We start from the raw sequence: 17,479 nt of genomic DNA, 5'->3' as shown, positions 1-17,479 counted from the left end.
CAGAACACTATACTCACTGGAGCAGCACACTATACTCACTGGAGCAGCACACTACTCACTGGAGCAGAACACTATACTCACTGCCTGGAGCAGCACACTACTCACTGGAGCAGCACACTACTCACTGGAGCAGCACACTATACTCACTGGAGCAGCACACTATACTCACTGGAGCAGCACACTACTCACTGGAGCAGCACACTACTCACTGGAGCAGCACACTATACTCACTGGAGCAGCACACTATACTCACTGGAGCAGCACACTATACTCACTGGAGCAGCACACTATACTCACTGGAGCAGCACACTATACTCACTGCATGGAGCAGCACACTATACTCACTGGAGCAGCACACTATACTCACTGCCTGGAGCAGCACACTATACTCACTGGAGCAGCACACTATACTCACTGCCTGGAGCAGCACACTATACTCACTGGAGCAGCACACTATACTCACTGGAGCAGAACACTATACTCACTGCCTGGAGCAGCACACTACTCACTGGAGCAGCACACTACTCACTGGAGCAGCACACTATACTCACTGGAGCAGCACACTATACTCACTGGAGCAGCACACTATACTCACTGCCTGGAGCAGCACACTATACTCACTGGAGCAGCACACTATACTCACTGGAGCAGCACACTACTCACTGGAGCAGAACACTATACTCACTGGAGCAGCACACCACTCACTGGAGCAGAACACTATACTCACTGGAGCAGCACACTATACTCACTGGAGCAGCACACTACTCACTGGAGCAGAACACTATACTCACTGGAGCAGCACACTACTCACTGGAGCAGAACACTATACTCACTGGAGCAGCACACTATACTCACTGGAGCAGCACACTACTCACTGGAGCAGAACACTATACTCACTGCCTGGAGCAGCACACTACTCACTGGAGCAGCACACTATACTCACTGGAGCAGCACACTATACTCACTGGAGCAGCACACTACTCACTGGAGCAGCACACTATACTCACTGGAGCAGCACACTATACTCACTGGAGCAGCACACTATACTCACTGGAGCAGCACACTACTCACTGGAGCAGCACACTATACTCACTGGAGCAGCACACTATACTCACTGGAGCAGAACACTATACTCACTGGAGCAGAACACTATACTCACTGGAGCAGCACACTATACTCACTGGAGCAGCACACTATACTCACTGCCTGGAGCAGCACACTATACTCACTGGAGCAGCACACTATACTCACTGCCTGGAGCAGCACACTATACTCACTGGAGCAGCACACTATACTCACTGGAGCAGAACACTATACTCACTGCCTGGAGCAGCACACTACTCACTGGAGCAGCACACTACTCACTGGAGCAGCACACTATACTCACTGGAGCAGCACACTATACTCACTGCCTGGAGCAGCACACTATACTCACTGGAGCAGCACACTATACTCACTGGAGCAGCACACTACTCACTGGAGCAGAACACTATACTCACTGGAGCAGCACACCACTCACTGGAGCAGAACACTATACTCACTGGAGCAGCACACTACTCACTGGAGCAGAACACTATACTCACTGGAGCAGCACACTATACTCACTGGAGCAGCACACTACTCACTGGAGCAGAACACTATACTCACTGCCTGGAGCAGCACACTACTCACTGGAGCAGCACACTATACTCACTGGAGCAGCACACTATACTCACTGGAGCAGCACACTACTCACTGGAGCAGCACACTATACTCACTGGAGCAGCACACTATACTCACTGGAGCAGCACACTATACTCACTGGAGCAGCACACTACTCACTGGAGCAGCACACTATACTCACTGGAGCAGCACACTATACTCACTGGAGCAGAACACTATACTCACTGGAGCAGCACACTATACTCACTGGAGCAGCACACTATACTCACTGGAGCAGCACACTATACTCACTGCCTGGAGCAGCACACTACTCACTGGAGCAGCACACTACTCACTGGAGCAGCACACTATACTCACTGGAGCAGCACACTACTCACTGGAGCAGCACACTATACTCACTGGAGCAGCACACTATACTCACTGCCTGGAGCAGCACACTATACTCACTGGAGCAGCACACTACTCACTGGAGCAGCACACTACTCACTGGAGCAGCACACTACTCACTGGAGCAGAACACTATACTCACTGCCTGGAGCAGCACACTACTCACTGGAGCAGAACACTATACTCACTGCCTGGAGCAGCACACTACTCACTGGAGCAGCACACTACTCACTGGAGCAGCACACTATACTCACTGGAGCAGCACACTATACTCACTGGAGCAGCACACTATACTCACTGGAGCCTGCTTTATAGCCCCTTCATTGTTAACATCTGTGCTCTGCTCTGCAGCCTGTTGTGCTGAGTGTTGAGAAACAGTAGCTGGAGGCAAGCCTGACTGTAAGCCAGACTGTAAGCCTGACTGTAAGCCTGACTGTAAGCCTGACTGTAAGCCTGACTGTAAGCCCGACTGTATGCCTGACTGTAAGCCTGACTGTAAGCCCGACTGTAAGCCATACTGTAAGCCTGACTGTAAGCCCGACTGTAAGCCTGACTGTAAGCCTGACTGTAAACCTGCCTGTAAGCCTGACTGTAAGCCTGACTGTAAGCCTGACTGTAAGCCTGACTGTAAACCAGATTGTAAGCCTGACTGTAAGCCTGCCTGTAAGCCTGACTGTAAGCCTGACTGTAAACCAGATTGTAAACCTGACTGTAAGCCTGACTGTAAGCCCGACTGTAAGCCTGACTGTAAGCCTGACTGTAAGCCCGACTGTAAGCCTGACTGTAAGCCTGACTGTAAACCAGATTGTAAACCAGACTGTAAACCAGATTGTAAGCCTGACTGTAAGCCTGACTGTAAACCAGATTGTATGCCTGACTGTAAGCCTGACTGTAAGCCCGACTGTAATCCTGACTGTAAGCCTGACTGTAAGCCTGACTGTAAGCCTGACTGTAAGCCAGACTGTTAAGCCTGACTGTAAGCCTGACTGTAAGCCTGACTGTAAATCAGATTGTAAACCTGACTGTAAGCCTGACTGTAAGCCTGCCTGTAAGCCTGACTGTAAGCCTGACTGTAAGCCTGACTGTAAGCCTGACTGTAAACCAGATTGTAAGCCTGACTGTAAGCCTGACTGTAAGCCAGATTGTTAAGCCTGACTGTAAGCCTGACTGTAAGCCTGATTGTAAGCCTGCCTGTAAGCCTGACTGTAAGCCAGATTGTAAGCCTGCATGTAAACCTGACTGTAAGCCCGACTGTAAGCCTGACTGTAAGCCAGACTGTAAGCCTGACTGTAAGCCTGATTGTAAGCCTGCCTGTAAGCCTGACTGTAAACCAGATTGTAAGCCTGCCTGTAAGCCTGACTGTAAGCCCGACTGTAAGCCTGACTGTAAGCCAGACTGTAAGCCTGATTGTAAGCCTGCCTGTAAGCCTGACTGTAAGCCTGACTGTAAGCCTGACTGTAAACCAGATTGTAAGCCTGACTGTAAACCTGACTGTAAGCCTGACTGTAAGACAGACTGTAAGCCTGACTGTAAGCCTGCCTGTAAGCCTGACTGTAAGCCTGACTGTAAGCCTGATTGTAAGCCTGCCAGTAAGCCTGACTGTAAACCTGACTGTAAGCCTGACTGTAAGCCTGACTGTAAACCAGATTGTAAGCCTGACTGTAAGCCTGCCTGTAAACCTGACTGTAAGCCTGACTGTAAGCCAGACTGTAAGCCTGACTGTAAGCCTGCCTGTAAGCCTGCCTGTAAGCCTGACTGTAAGCCCGACTGTAAGCCTGACTGTAAGCCTGCCTGTAAGCCTGACTGTAAGCCTGACTGTAAGCCTGCCTGTAAGCCTGACTGTAAGCCTGACTGTAAGCCTGACTGTAAGCCCGACTGTAAGCCTGACTGTAAGCCTGACTGTAAACCTGCCTGTAAGCCTGCCTGTGTCATTTAACATGTTGTTATCTCCAGGCAGCTTCTCTAGAGACGGCCTTCCCCAGACCTTTTCCCCAGATCTCTCCATATCCTGCATCTATCTATGCATCCAGATCTTCGGCTGGACTATTGTTGTTATTAAACTCCCACCATTGCTTAACACATTGACGACCACGGCTTGCAGTGTAATATATGGCTGGAGGACAACGCTTTGTCAACAAACCGATGTACTTTCTAACAGCTATATATATACTTTATAGTATTGCTATCTGTCCATTCTCATTGTCACTTGAGTGCATAAACCGTGCCTTCATAATGGCTTAAAGAAAATAAAAATCCATCTGTTGGTTGTCATTTTATAGCACCGTGAATATAAGGTTTATCGCAGTTTTCGCCTAGTCTTTTTTCTGGGGAGCTAGATAATAGGCTAAAGGCTAGTCACGTTATATCAAACGCCATTTCTGCTGTATATATACGAATGAAATAAAACAAACTGCGTAGCATCCGGACTATTACAGAGCATCTATGGATGAAATGGGGGTGGCGGGGGACGCCGATTACTATTATTGATTAGTAATACAGTGTGCGTTCACGTAGCCATTTTCACTGATCGATCACGTTGCGTTTTAAAACAATGTCCAATCCAGCTGTAATTTGGGGGAATAGTATCCGGCAGATCACCGGCAGCATTTCGTCATTAGTCATCGGAATCTGGTAGATCGATATGTCCATTGGTTGATCATAAATCCCATTATTCCAGGCTGCGTTCGGTAACGGGATCAAAGATGGAGTCTGTTCGGCTGGGATCGAGGCTCATATGAAACGCCCACAGACAGTAAAAAAAATTTTTTCAATCGCCCTCAATGATACTGCAGTGGAGCGATGGCGCCCCTAAGCGGATCTGGGCGGTATTGCATGTTTCGAAAATCAAATATGCGGGTAGGTCCTGCAAGTCGATCGGGGACGTTAATAGCGTTATTAATATGGAATAAAACAATAACAACTTGCCACGACGCATGGCACCGAATGGCACTGAAACACGAGTTAACTCGTGGCTGGTCCCTATAGTGTTAATCGTCATGCACTGATGTATTTTTGTTTTAAGTTCCTTTTCTTTCCTTTTGTTCTTTCCTTCCCCAGAGGCAGGCCAAGTACTCTGAGAATAAGCTGAAATGTACAAAAGCCCGGAATGACTATCTGTTGAACCTGGCGGCAACAAACGCTGTTGTTGCGAAATACTACATCCACGACGTCTCTGATATGATAGATGTAAGTATGCACGTTAGGCACATGTGTTTGTTTACATGTAAGCATGCACGTTAGGCACATGTGTTTGTTTACATGTAAGCATGCACGTTAGGCACATGTGTTTGTTTACATGTAAGCATGCACGTTAGGCACATGTGTTTGTTTACATGTCTCAGCTGGCATTTCTAATGTTGGTTTTAACATTGAGACAGTAATATTCTCGCCATCTGTTTCTGCCTTCTTAGCCTGTTGGCTGTTTGTTTTCAAACTGCTCTGTTCTGCTGCCCAAATTGAACCTCTTTACCATCACTTTCTAGCTGTCTGTCTGTCTTTGTCTCCCTCTCTCTCTCTCTCTCTCTCTCTCTCTCTCTCTCTCTCTCTCTCTCTCTCTCTCTCTCTCTCTCTCTTCTATCTCTCTCTGTTTATCTATCTGTAGCTCTGATCTTTACATTGATTTGTATAGGTTTTATTTTATTTTTTTCTAATTTTTTTTCCAAGATGGTCTGGTTTCTGCATTATTCATTCACAATTATTACAATCACAATACAGCAATTATTCTTGAAAACAATCATGTTCTTTTATAATTTCACATCTTTCCCTTAACACTTTGAGTGCCGACGACGTGTTATGTCTGTATTCCATGCCCCCCGTTGAGTGCGCGAATTGTCGTTTTATTTTTTTTATTAGCGATCTGAATTCATATTTCATCAACCGAGTCTCCCGTTGGTACAGCAGCCCCTCTAGGAGCTCCGATGGGAAAATACCGCCCCCTATCGTCTATCCCTGTTTAACTGCAGGCCATTCGATTATACTGGTGGATGTGTGGTGGATGTGTGTGGGGGGAGCCTACTGGTTCCACTATGCTGGCGAGCCGTCTGATCAAGAGGGAAGTGATCGCGAGATGGAAATATATATGGAATATATATTTACAGCAGCCAATAATCAATCAATAAACGTGATCAATATTTGGAATGGCGAATTGGAATAATCTTTTTGGAGAACATCTGATCTAAGGTAAGGAATCTATGTTACCAGTCTTGGGGTAATCGGAGCTGTTTTGACCTATATCTCAGCGTGTCCCGTATGTGTGTGTGTGATGTTGAGGAAATGAGGTAATCGATTTCTCAGCTCGCTTCTATAAGATAAGATAAGATAAGATATTCCTTTATTGATCCCCTTGGGGAAATTCCAGTGACACACACATACAGCTCATTGTCTCATTAACAACAACATATCACAATCATTAAATTTTTACAGTAACAACGGCACAACATAAATTCAAACAGACATGTACATTTGTTGACACATGTCGACTACAGAATGCCTGAGACACCATATGCGATAGCATATGTGCATAAGTACACATATACTATCGATAATCGAGCGTTTATTTGAAAACTATTCATAAATAGGCCGACAAATGACAACGTGTCTAGTGTATTCGAGAATATTCCAATAAATGCCGTTTATGAGGGAATCTTTCTATTTTCCGAAAATTTTTGAGAAAACGATAGCTTTTCGAAATGCTATAAAAAGGATATGAACCAATTAAAAAACTATCCGTTTTGACAATGTTGACTGCAAACAAGTCATTGATAAGCGACGGGCAGATTAGACACATTTAAAACATAGATTATGCGTTTTTAACGCTAACATTGAAGTGGATGGCGGCATTCAAGGGGGTAAAAAGGAAAACACGCCGGCATTGAAAGTGTTAAACTCCACACGTTTTGTGAAATGTGAAAATGTATATCAATTCCTTTCCTATGACCAAAGGATTTTTATTTGTATTATATACAAAATAAAAAATTAAATAAATTAATAAAGTCAACAAGCTAGCGAATGAACTTGGGGAGATTTCATCACATGTATCACAAAGGTTAGAATAGAATTCTCAAGTTGTCGTGTAATAAGTAAAGCTCACACATGTTCAACTGGCACCGACCTGGCCCCGGGACATTTTAAGGACGATTTGCCCATTTCTAGGTGAAAAGCCACGAGCGCAAACAGGAAGAGAAATCTCCGCCGAATGCATTGGAGTCAATGAGGAAATGGTTTTCTGCAGTGCTTTTTCCCCCCTCACTTTTTACCAAAATCGATCCTAATCACTCATTTCTGAACGGATTTTTATGAAATTTGGACATGGACACGGTTTTTTCAGCCATACAAATTTTTTGGGAAATATACTTTTGGATATTGCAACTCTACAGAAAAACGTGAGTAACAAGTTTTTCTACAACTCAAGTTCAGACTTATGTTACTCTATTTCATTATCACTAAAATGCTCCGGGTGCTCTTTTCTACTAACCTGAACCTAGGGCTTCACCCAATCGCATTGAATCGTTTTCGGGACCCCCGATTCATTATGCTGTGGTGGGTTATGTCGTTGACCAAATGGACATACGATCTACCAGATGGCGATCAAATAATTGGAATATTCTTTTTGGAATCCCACCGGCCACAGGTAAGAACAATTTGGCGTCAATTTCAGCTTGATCGTGCATTGTTTTCATACCCATCCCCCTGATCGGCGTATGTTGTGGTAATAACGAATGCCGTTATTGGCAATCAATTAATCAGAAACGACCCCCCCCCCCCCTTTCATGCATTCATGATGAAACATAATACCTATCATATGCATTTGATTTTTTAATTGTAGCGTGTGTAGGGACGAAACCAATGGATTTGGTATAATACACGTTATGGCTTGTATTGATTCCATGTGGCTAGGCCTGCCACGATAACAAATTTTGCTGGGCGATTAATTGCCCCCGAAAATATCGCGATAAGCGATATTATTGCGACCGGTTAGAGATTTTTTTTTTTAGAAATTTATTTCCCAAAACTTTTATTTTGAAGCCCACCGCTCCGTCTTTTCCGGTGTTTTAGACTTTTATTTTGAAGCCCACCGACCGGACCGGAAGTATTGTTGTTATTATCCTAGCTTGCTGATGCTGCTGGTGGACTGGGGCCAGCTAACGTTAGCTTGCTGATGCTACTACTACTTCGACATGCTGCTAATGGGCTGGGGCGAGCTAACGTTAGCTTGCTGATGCTGCTGGTAGATCGACATGCTGCTAGTGGACTGGGGCCAGCTAACGTTAGCTTGCTGATGCTACTAGTAGATCGACATGAGCTAATGATAAAACAAATGTTGAGATTGTTGGTGAACAACTAACTTTAAGTTAGTTTTAACGTTAGCTACTAACGTTAAAACGCTAACGTTACACTACAAATAACGCTACTTGGTTAAAAGGAGCAACACTATTGAGAAATGTAGTTAAGCTATGTGGTGTGCTCTCTGCTCTGTAGTAAAGCCAGCGGCCCGCCTCCCAACACGGACAGTGACTGACAAGGGGCACTGGTTCCGCCTCATTAAAACAAACGCGCAAATAGCAATTAATCGCGCCCGTCAAAATCATTGCATTAATTTTAATTATCGCGGCAATTAATCGATTTATTGCTTATCGCGGCAGGCCTACATGTGGCAAATAAAAACTCTGAATCTGAATCTGAATAAACAGCCTCCCAGGAATTAGCCCTGATCATTCCGAAATAACACTCATATTCACCACGGTATAAAACGGAAACGTATGGATGGAATTTTTTTCTTCTTTTTTGCATCTTGAACGGAAGGTTCTTACTGTCAAATGACAATGGTATTGTATCCATAGCTATAATATAAAATATAGATTTAGCTCTACAGTGACGCACAGTGAAAGTGTGTAATGAAAAACTGGCCGTGGCTAAACAGGCCGGGGAATTCCAATCGCCGGGAATGAGTTAAGCAGCACATATAAATGACGAAAGATAGTGAAAAAAACAAAGGATGCAATGGGTCATGAAAATACTAATTAAGCAAGCTCTATACATTACGAAGTAAACGAAATAAAATGGTGAAAAATACTGTTATGTCTATGCCTCATTTCGGGGTTATTTTTCCCCTTGCTGATATCTGCCAACAGCGCTGTCAGGTGCAGAAGACTGCTCCACGAGCCAACTGCGCTGGAGCAGATCAGGATCAATCTACATATTTCATACATAATAATAAATCAAATCAAATGTATTTGTAAAGCCTGCAATCACAAGTTAATATCCCCATGGGCCGGACAAGTATACATCACAATAAATCAAGAAAAGAAAAAAACGCCATGAAATCCAAAATAAAGGTAAAAATAAATAAATCCAACACTCCCAGACATACCCCAGCGAAGGTAAGGAAAAACTCACAATAAACCTAGCAATAGGAAAAAAGCACCACAGGCAAGGTGGAGGAGAGAAACCTAGGGCCATTCAAGGGGGGGATCCCCCTTCTTGGATGTCGGTGATAGTAGTGTTGCTATGGATGATCGATGGGTGGAGAATAAAACAGGTGAAATAGTTGGTATGTACATATACGTGTAATAAAACACAAATATATTACAACAACAAAAGAGAAAGCATTATGGAAACTAGCACTAGTATGAAAATAGGATAAAGGCTAAATGTCGAGGCTCGGAGCTCAAAATATCAGTCATATTCCTATTAGTTTCTTTAATAGTTGTCATACAGAAGTACAGAATACTTTCATACAAAATGCTTCGCTCCAGAGACTGTGCTAGACAAGATAGTATCAAATAACATAGTATAGCATGTAAATTAGAAGTAGAAAATGAGGTCACAGTGTTCAGTATAGACATATGTACAATGTTCGATGCAGAATAGACGTAACTGAGTTACCATATAATATACAATACTATGCAGTGTACTAATGTACAATATTATATAGTGCAAAGCAGAAATGCAGAAATGGGATGAGGTACAATTTAGGTACAATTTACAGTAAGGTGTACGAGTTGTAGTGCAATCCTTCATCAATAAATATAAAGTGTGGGGAGTGGGTGCTACAGTGTGTTTGTTTAAAGTGAGTGTGTGCTATAAAGTGTGGGGAGTGGGTGCTACAGTGTGTTTGTTTAAAGTGAGTGTGTGCGTGTGGATGTGTGTGCTATGTGCGTTTGATGGTTGTTGTTGTGTAGTGTTCATTGTTCGTTAAGCAGCCTGATGGCCTGGGGATAGAAGCTTCTTCTGAGTCTTTCTGTGCTCGCCTTGAGACTCCGGTATCGCTTGCCTGACCGCAGCAGTTCAAAGAGGCAGTTGTTCGTGTGGCTCGAGTCCTTAATAATTCTCTTAGCCTTCCCCCTGCACCGCTTGTTGTAAATGTTCTGGAGGGTGGGGAGCCCCCCTCCGATTGTGCGTTCGGCTGAACGTGTCACTCTTTGTAGTCTGCTTCGGTCTTGTGCAGTGCTATTCCCAAACCAGGAGGTGATGTTGCCAGTCAGGATGCTCTCTATTGTACATGAGTAGAAGTTCTTAAGGATCTTCTCACTGACTTGGAACTTCCTTAGGCGCCTGAGGAAGTAGAGGCGTTGTCGTGCCTTCTTCACTACACTGTCAATGTGTGTGGTCCATGTCAAGTCCTCGGATATGTAGGCTCCGAGGTACTTAAAGCTGTTGACTCTCTCAACCGGTGCCCCGTCGATGCTGAGGGGGCTGTAGTCCTTGACCCCCGACCTCCTGAAGTCCACAATCATCTCCTTTGTTTTGCTGACGTTCAGGGAGAGGCTGGTTTCCTGGCACCATCCCGCCAGGACCTTGACCTCTTCCAGGTAGGCCCTCTCGTCGTTGGCAGAGATCAGGCCCACCACCACTGTGTCGTCGGCAAATTTGATGATTGTGTTGCTACTCCGCTGAGCCACACAGTCGTGTGTGTACAGGGAGTAGAGGAGGGGACTCAGAACACAGCCCTGGGGGGCCCCTATGTTGAGGGTGATGGATGAGGAGGTGCAGTTGCCTGCTCTCACCACCTGGGGTCTGCCCGTCAGGAAGTCCATGACCCACTGGCAGAGGTCATAGTTCAAGCCCAGGTCCCTGAGCTTGGCTATGAGTTTGGAGGGGACTATGGTATTGAATGCCGAGCTGTAGTCGATGAATAGCAATATTAGCAATAGTTGCTGAGCTGTAGTCGATGAATAGCAATATTATAGAAGTATATTACAGCAGTAATAGTCACAATAATTATTAAAAGTGTGTGATGCTTGTATAACCCAGTAGCCATTCTCTAAATGGTGACTTTGTTTTGGAAACCACTAATGACTGTAGGAATGAAACAAAAGTGGGTCTGTGTATACTGGGCCTATGGGCAGTGGGTCTGTGTATACTGGGTCTATGGGCAGTGGGTCTGTGTATACTGGGTCTATGGGCAGTGGGTCTGTGTATACTGGGCCTATGGGCAGTGGGTCTGTGTATACTGGGCCTATGGGCAGTGGGTATGTGTATACTGGGCCTATGGGCAGTGGGTCTGTGTATACTGGGCCTATGGGCAGTGGGTCTGTGTATACTGGGCCTATGGGCAGTGGGTCTGTGTATACTGGGCCTATGGGCAGTGGGTCTGTGTATACTGGGCCTATGGACAGTGGGTGGGTCTGTGTATACTGGGCCTATGGGCAGTGGGTTTGTGTATACTGGGCCTATGGGCAGTGTGTGTGTGTGTGTGTGTGTATACTGGGCCTATGGGCAGTGGGTCTGTGTATACTGGGCCTATGGGCAGTGGGTCTGTGTATACTGGGCCTATGGACAGTGGGTGGGTCTGTGTATACTGGGCCTATGGGCAGTGGGTCTGTGTATACTGGGCCTATGGGCAGTGGGTCTGTGTATACTGGGCCTATGGGCAGTGAGTCTGTGTATACTGGGCCTATGGGCAGTGGGTCTGTGTATACTGGGCCTATGGACAGTGGGTCTGTGTATACTGGGCCTATGGGCAGTGAGTCTGTGTATACTGGGCCTATGGACAGTGAGTCTGTGTATACTGGCATGAATGTGGCTGGTTGGCAGTGAAACTCAGGCCAGTGTTACCTGCTGCAGCTGCCCTGCAGCCACACAGATTTAGATGTTGGACAGTTTGCAGAAGGTCATCACCAGAAATCTTCCTTTTTGCATATCCCTGTTACACACAGATATAACCCTCTGACATTTCTTCAGAGGTCAGAGCGCCGTTTTCAGTGATGGGGGATTAGCCTGCTAAAGATACCAGCCAACCTCCAGCTGTCAGCTTATAGCTTCAATAGAGCTTGTCTGTTTGTATTGCATTTCAAACAAGCAACTTTCCACTTAGCCTATAGGCCAACCTGCTGCCCCTCTTACTGGTCTGTCTCTTCCTCCGTGCCTTCTGCTGGGTGGTTACTGTGTTACTCTTCTGCCTGGGGCCCATGAACCATACGCTGCCATATTAGTTGGAGAGATGCTGCGGATACAGGGCCTGGTTGTCAGGCTGGGGAGAGGAGGATACAGGGTCTGGTTGTCAGGCTGGGGAGAGGAGGACACAGGGTCTGGTTGTTATGCTGGGGAGAGGAGGATACGGGGTCTGGTTGTCAGGCTGGGGAGAGGAGGATACAGGGTCTGGTTGTCAGGCTGGGGAGAGGAGGATACAGGGTCTGGTTGTCAGGCTGGGGAGAGGAGGATACAGGGTCTGGTTGCCACGCTGGGGAGAGGAGGAAACAGGGTCTGGTTGTTATGCTGGGGAGAGGAGGATACAGGGTCTGGTTGTTATGCTGGGGAGAGGAGGAAACAGGGTCTGGTTGTTATGCTGGGGAGAGGAGGATACAGGGTCTGGTTGCCACGCTGGGGAGAGGAGGAAACAGGGTCTGGTTGTTATGCTGGGGAGAGGAGGATACAGGGTCTGGTTGTTATGCTGGGGAGAGGAGGACACAGGGTCTGGTTGTTATGCTGGGGAGAGGAGGATACAGGGTCTGGTTGTTATGCTGGGGAGAGGAGGATACAGGGTCTGGTTGTTATGCTGGGGAGAGGAGGACACAGGGTCTGGTTGCCACACTGGGGAGAGGAGGATACAGGGTCTGGTTGTCAGGCTGGGGAGAGGAGGATACAGGGTCTGGTTGCCACGCTGGGGAGAGGAGGATACAGGGTCTGGTTGTCAGGCTGGGGAGAGGAGGATACAGGGTCTGGTTGCCACGCTGGGGAGAGGAGGACACAGGGTCTGGTTGTTATGCTGGGGAGAGGAGGATACAGGGTCTGGTTGCCACGCTGGGGAGAGGAGGAAACAGGGTCTGGTTGTTATGCTGGGGAGAGGAGGATACAGGGTCTGGTTGTTATGCTGGGGAGAGGAGGATACAGGGTCTGGTTGTTATGCTGGGGAGAGGAGGACACAGGGTCTGGTTGCCACGCTGGGGAGAGGAGGATACAGGGTCTGGTTGCCACGCTGGGGAGAGGAGGACACAGGGTCTGGTTGCCACGCTGGGGAGAGGAGGAACAAGCTTGTGACCAGAGGGTTGATGGTTTAAATCCCTGAACTGGCTGGGATCTAGGCGGGGCAAGTGAATGAGGAACACCACTGATGTGCCCTTGAGCATCTTCATAGTCTAACCCTCCCTCTCCCTGTGGCTACTTCTCTATAGGCCAAGCCTGTAAATAACAGTGTGTTGGTCGTCGAGTAACCTGTTTCAAAACACAACCATGACTAATGAGTTGACCTGCACAGAACTTGTAGACGAAGAATCCAAGTCAAGTCAAGAGTTTTATTTGTCACGGCATTCAAGCATACAGTGAAATGCGGGGGGTCATGCCCGCAGCGATTGTGCAATAATCCAAGTAATAAGAATAGGAATGAGAATAAGACATTTGTGCAATAATACAAGTAATAAGAATAAGACATAACAGGTATAATGTACATACATTTTACAAAAAGCATGGTAAGACATGCTAAGGTCCTGCAATAGTGCAATACAATGTTAGCTACGGATGAGGCACTGGGTCTTATGTACACTACTATACAATGCTATACTATACAATCTACAGTTATACTATGTGTCCTTATGCTAACTTGCTATATCCATCTATTTACTATACAAGAACCACTCTGTTCTATTTTATTTTTTATTTTTTAAAGTGACCTTTTCATTGTGTAAAGTGACCGTTGAGTGTGAGCGTGTGCAGCATGTGTGTGTGTGTTCATGCTAAAGTGACTGTTAGTGTGTGAGTGTATACAGTGTGTGTGTTTGTGTGTGGAGAGTTCAGTGTTCAAGACTCTGATGGCCTGGGGGAAGAAGCTGAGCCGAAGTCTCTCTGTCCTAGTTGCTGGTTTTCGCAGGCATTTGCCTGACCGCAGCAGCTTGAACAGGCTGTTGTTGGGGTGGTGAGGGTCTTTCATTATTCTGCAGGCTCTGGATTTGCACCTCTTGTTATATAAGTCCTGCAGGGGTGGTAGTGCAATACCCGTAGTACACTCAGCTGAGCGCACCACTCTCTGTAGGGCCTTCTTGTCCTGTGCCTTGCTGTTTCCATACCAAGCAGTGATGTTTCCAGTCAAGATGCTCTCTACAGCTCCGGAGTAGAAGGACTGGAGTATCTTCCCCGATACTCTGAACTTCCTTAACTGTCTCAGGTGGTAGAGGCGCTGCTTCGCCTTCTTTACGACTGAGTCTATGTGTGTTGTCCATGTCAGGTCTTCTGAGATGTGGACCCCCATGTACTTGAAGCTGCTCACCCTGTCCACGGTAGCCCAGTTTATCCACAGTGGTGTGTGTGTCCCCTGCTGTGTTCTCCTAAAATCCATGATCAGCTCCTTGGTTTTACCAATGTTCAGGAGCAGGCTGTTGTCCTGACACCAGCGTTCCAGTGCATCAACCTCCTCCCGATAGGCCTTCTCGTCGTTGTCAGAGATCAGCCCCACCACCACGTGTCGTCCGCCAACTTCACTATGGAGTTGGAGCTGAACTTGGCCACACAATCATGTGTGTATAGTGAATACAGCAGGGGGCTCAGAACGCAGCCCTGGGGGGATCCGATACTCAGGGTGATGGTGTTGGAGGTCTGACCCCCTACCCTGACCGCCTGGGGCCTTTCACTCAGAAAGTCCAGTATCCAGGCGCTCAGAGCGGAGCTCAGACCCAGCTCGATCAGCTTGTCCACCAGTCTGGTGGGGACTATGGTGTTGAACGCTGAGCTGTAGTCAATGAACAACAGTCTCACATAGCCCCCCTCATCCTAAGATTCATGGAATTCCACTAAGTTCCAAATAGCATGGATAGGATTTAAAAAAAAAATACCTAGTAGAATTAACTACTAGTATTAATTTTCTTTTGTTATTGGTAAATTGTTGAATTGTTGAAAACCTTTATCTATCCCTGAGGGGAGATTCAGATGTCCATCACAGCATAACAGCAATTTAAAAACAGTTAATGGAAACAGTTAATACATAACATACACTTATTAGTATGTGTTAAAAACAAGATGGACAAATACATAGGGATAAAAAATAGCTAAAATAGAGCTAAAAGTGGTGAAAAGAAAAAGAAACAAGTCCAATCATGATGTTAAATAATTAAATAATTAAATAAATTGGTTACAGTCCACAACCCAGCTCCTCCAGTCCACGGCAGTTAGCCCGTCCTGGCCCTGCCTGGTTGTGGAGCCTGATTGCCACCGGCACAAAGGACTGCCCGAAGCGCTTTGTGGTATGTCGGGGGGGAATAAGTCTGTGGCTAAACGTGGACCGCATTGCGGTCAGCTCATCATGGAGGGGGTGGCAGGGGTTCTCAAGGATAGCATACAGCTTCCTCCTCGTCCTCCCCTCTGCCACCACCTCCAGACTGTCCAGGTCCGCTCCCACCACAGAGCTTGCTTTTTTGACCAGTTTATTTATTTTGTCTGTGTTGGTGTTGCCCCCCCAGCATACCACAGCGAAGAAGAGGGCACCACCAACCACAGACTGGTAGAACATCTGCAGCAGTTTGCTGCAGACATTAAAAGACCTGAGCCCTCTCAGGAAGAACAGTCTGCTCTGTCCCTTCCTGTAGAGGGCCTCCAGTCCAGTTTATTGTTCATGAGAACACCCAGGAATTTGTAGTTCTCCACCCTTTCCACCTCCACCCCCTGGATGATGATGGGAGTTGGGGGCTTCCTCCTGCTCCGCCGATGGTCTACCACCATCTCCTTCATCTTGCTGATGTTGAGCTGTAGGTGGTTTTCATTGCTCCACTCTGTGAGGCTCTCCACCACAGCTCTGTACTCCTCCTCGTTGTCGTTGGTGATGTATCCAACAATGGAGGAGTCATCAGAAAACGTTTGGAGATGGCAGTTCCCGGAGCTGAAGCGGAAGTCTGAGGTGTACAGGGTGAATAACCCCAGAGCGCCAAGAACCTTGGTGTTGACCTTGACGACCGGCTGAACTTCTCCGCTCACATCACCACAACAACCAGAACCTGCAGATTCCTCCTGAGCAACGTCAGAAGGATCAGCCCCTTCCTGACAAAAGAAGCCAACCAAATCCTTGTCTAATCAACAGTCATCTCTCGCCTCGACTACTGCAATGCACTGCCTGCTGGTCTACCGACCACCACCACCAAGCCACTTCAACTCATTCAGAACGTAGCCGCCCGCCTGATCTCCAACCTACCATAGTCAGCCCATGTTACCCCACTTATCAGGGACCTGCACTGGCTCCCCATCGCTGCACAAATCCGCTTCAAGGTCCTCAACCTGGCATATTTCGCAGTGAAGGGAACGGTCTCTAACTACACACCCTCAAGACCCATCTTCTGGCCGCCTCGGACCCACTTCTATCTGAGCTCCGGGAGGCTCATCAACGAGAAGCCGCCTATTCTTGGTCCTTGCTTGGTCCTTGAACGAACTTCGCACCACAGTTAGGACAGCCGAAACCCAACCAATCTTTCGCCGTTGACTAAAGACACACTTCTTCAATCAATATCTGAAAGAAAATTAATAATAATAAAAAGAACACTAACCTTCTTACTGTCTTCTACTATCATGCACTCTTCCTAATATACTATGTCTCTACTACTATGCACTCAACACTACAGCACTCTCGTTTCACCACTTTGATGAACATTGTTACTCAGCTGTTAGAGTTACCCTTCCTGCTGACTTGTCGTACAGCACTTGTAAGTCACTTTGGATAAAAGCATCAGCTAAATGACAAAATGTTAATGTAAAATGTACAACTTATGCCTCACATTCGCCCATTCACTCACACATTCACACACCAACAACAGAGGCGACCATGCACGGTGCCACCCTGCTCATCAAGAGTAGTTAGGGGTTAAGTGTCTTGCTCAAGGACACTTCGACACGCTGCCCCGGGAGGACCTGGAATCGAACCGGGAACTTTCCAATTACCAGACGACTGCTCTCTGATTACAGTACTCTGATTTACATTTTCGCCCAGTAATGAGCTGTTGGTCCCATCTCTCCCAAT

General features: G+C 46.6%; 1 protein-coding gene across 3 annotated transcripts in view; it reads left to right on the top strand.

The window, feature by feature from the left end:
* The window catches only part of srgap3 (SLIT-ROBO Rho GTPase activating protein 3), a gene marked incomplete at its 5' end in the record, with an annotated part of 227,160 nt that overhangs the window by 149,378 nt on the left and 60,303 nt on the right, over positions 1–17,479 (top strand). For all 3 annotated transcript variants that reach the window (XM_084316103.1, XM_084316101.1, XM_084316102.1), the window contains one exon: positions 5,107–5,235. In XM_084316103.1, the coding sequence (XP_084172229.1) occupies positions 5,107–5,235 (129 nt within the window). The remainder of the gene's footprint in view (positions 1–5,106; positions 5,236–17,479) is intronic.

Source organism: Notolepis coatsorum, assembly GCF_963971535.1.
Source record: "Notolepis coatsorum genome assembly, chromosome: 6".
NCBI lineage: Eukaryota > Metazoa > Chordata > Actinopteri > Aulopiformes > Paralepididae > Notolepis > Notolepis coatsorum.
Note: the sequence above shows the minus strand (reverse complement) of the source record. Positions and strands in the feature narration are given on the sequence as shown.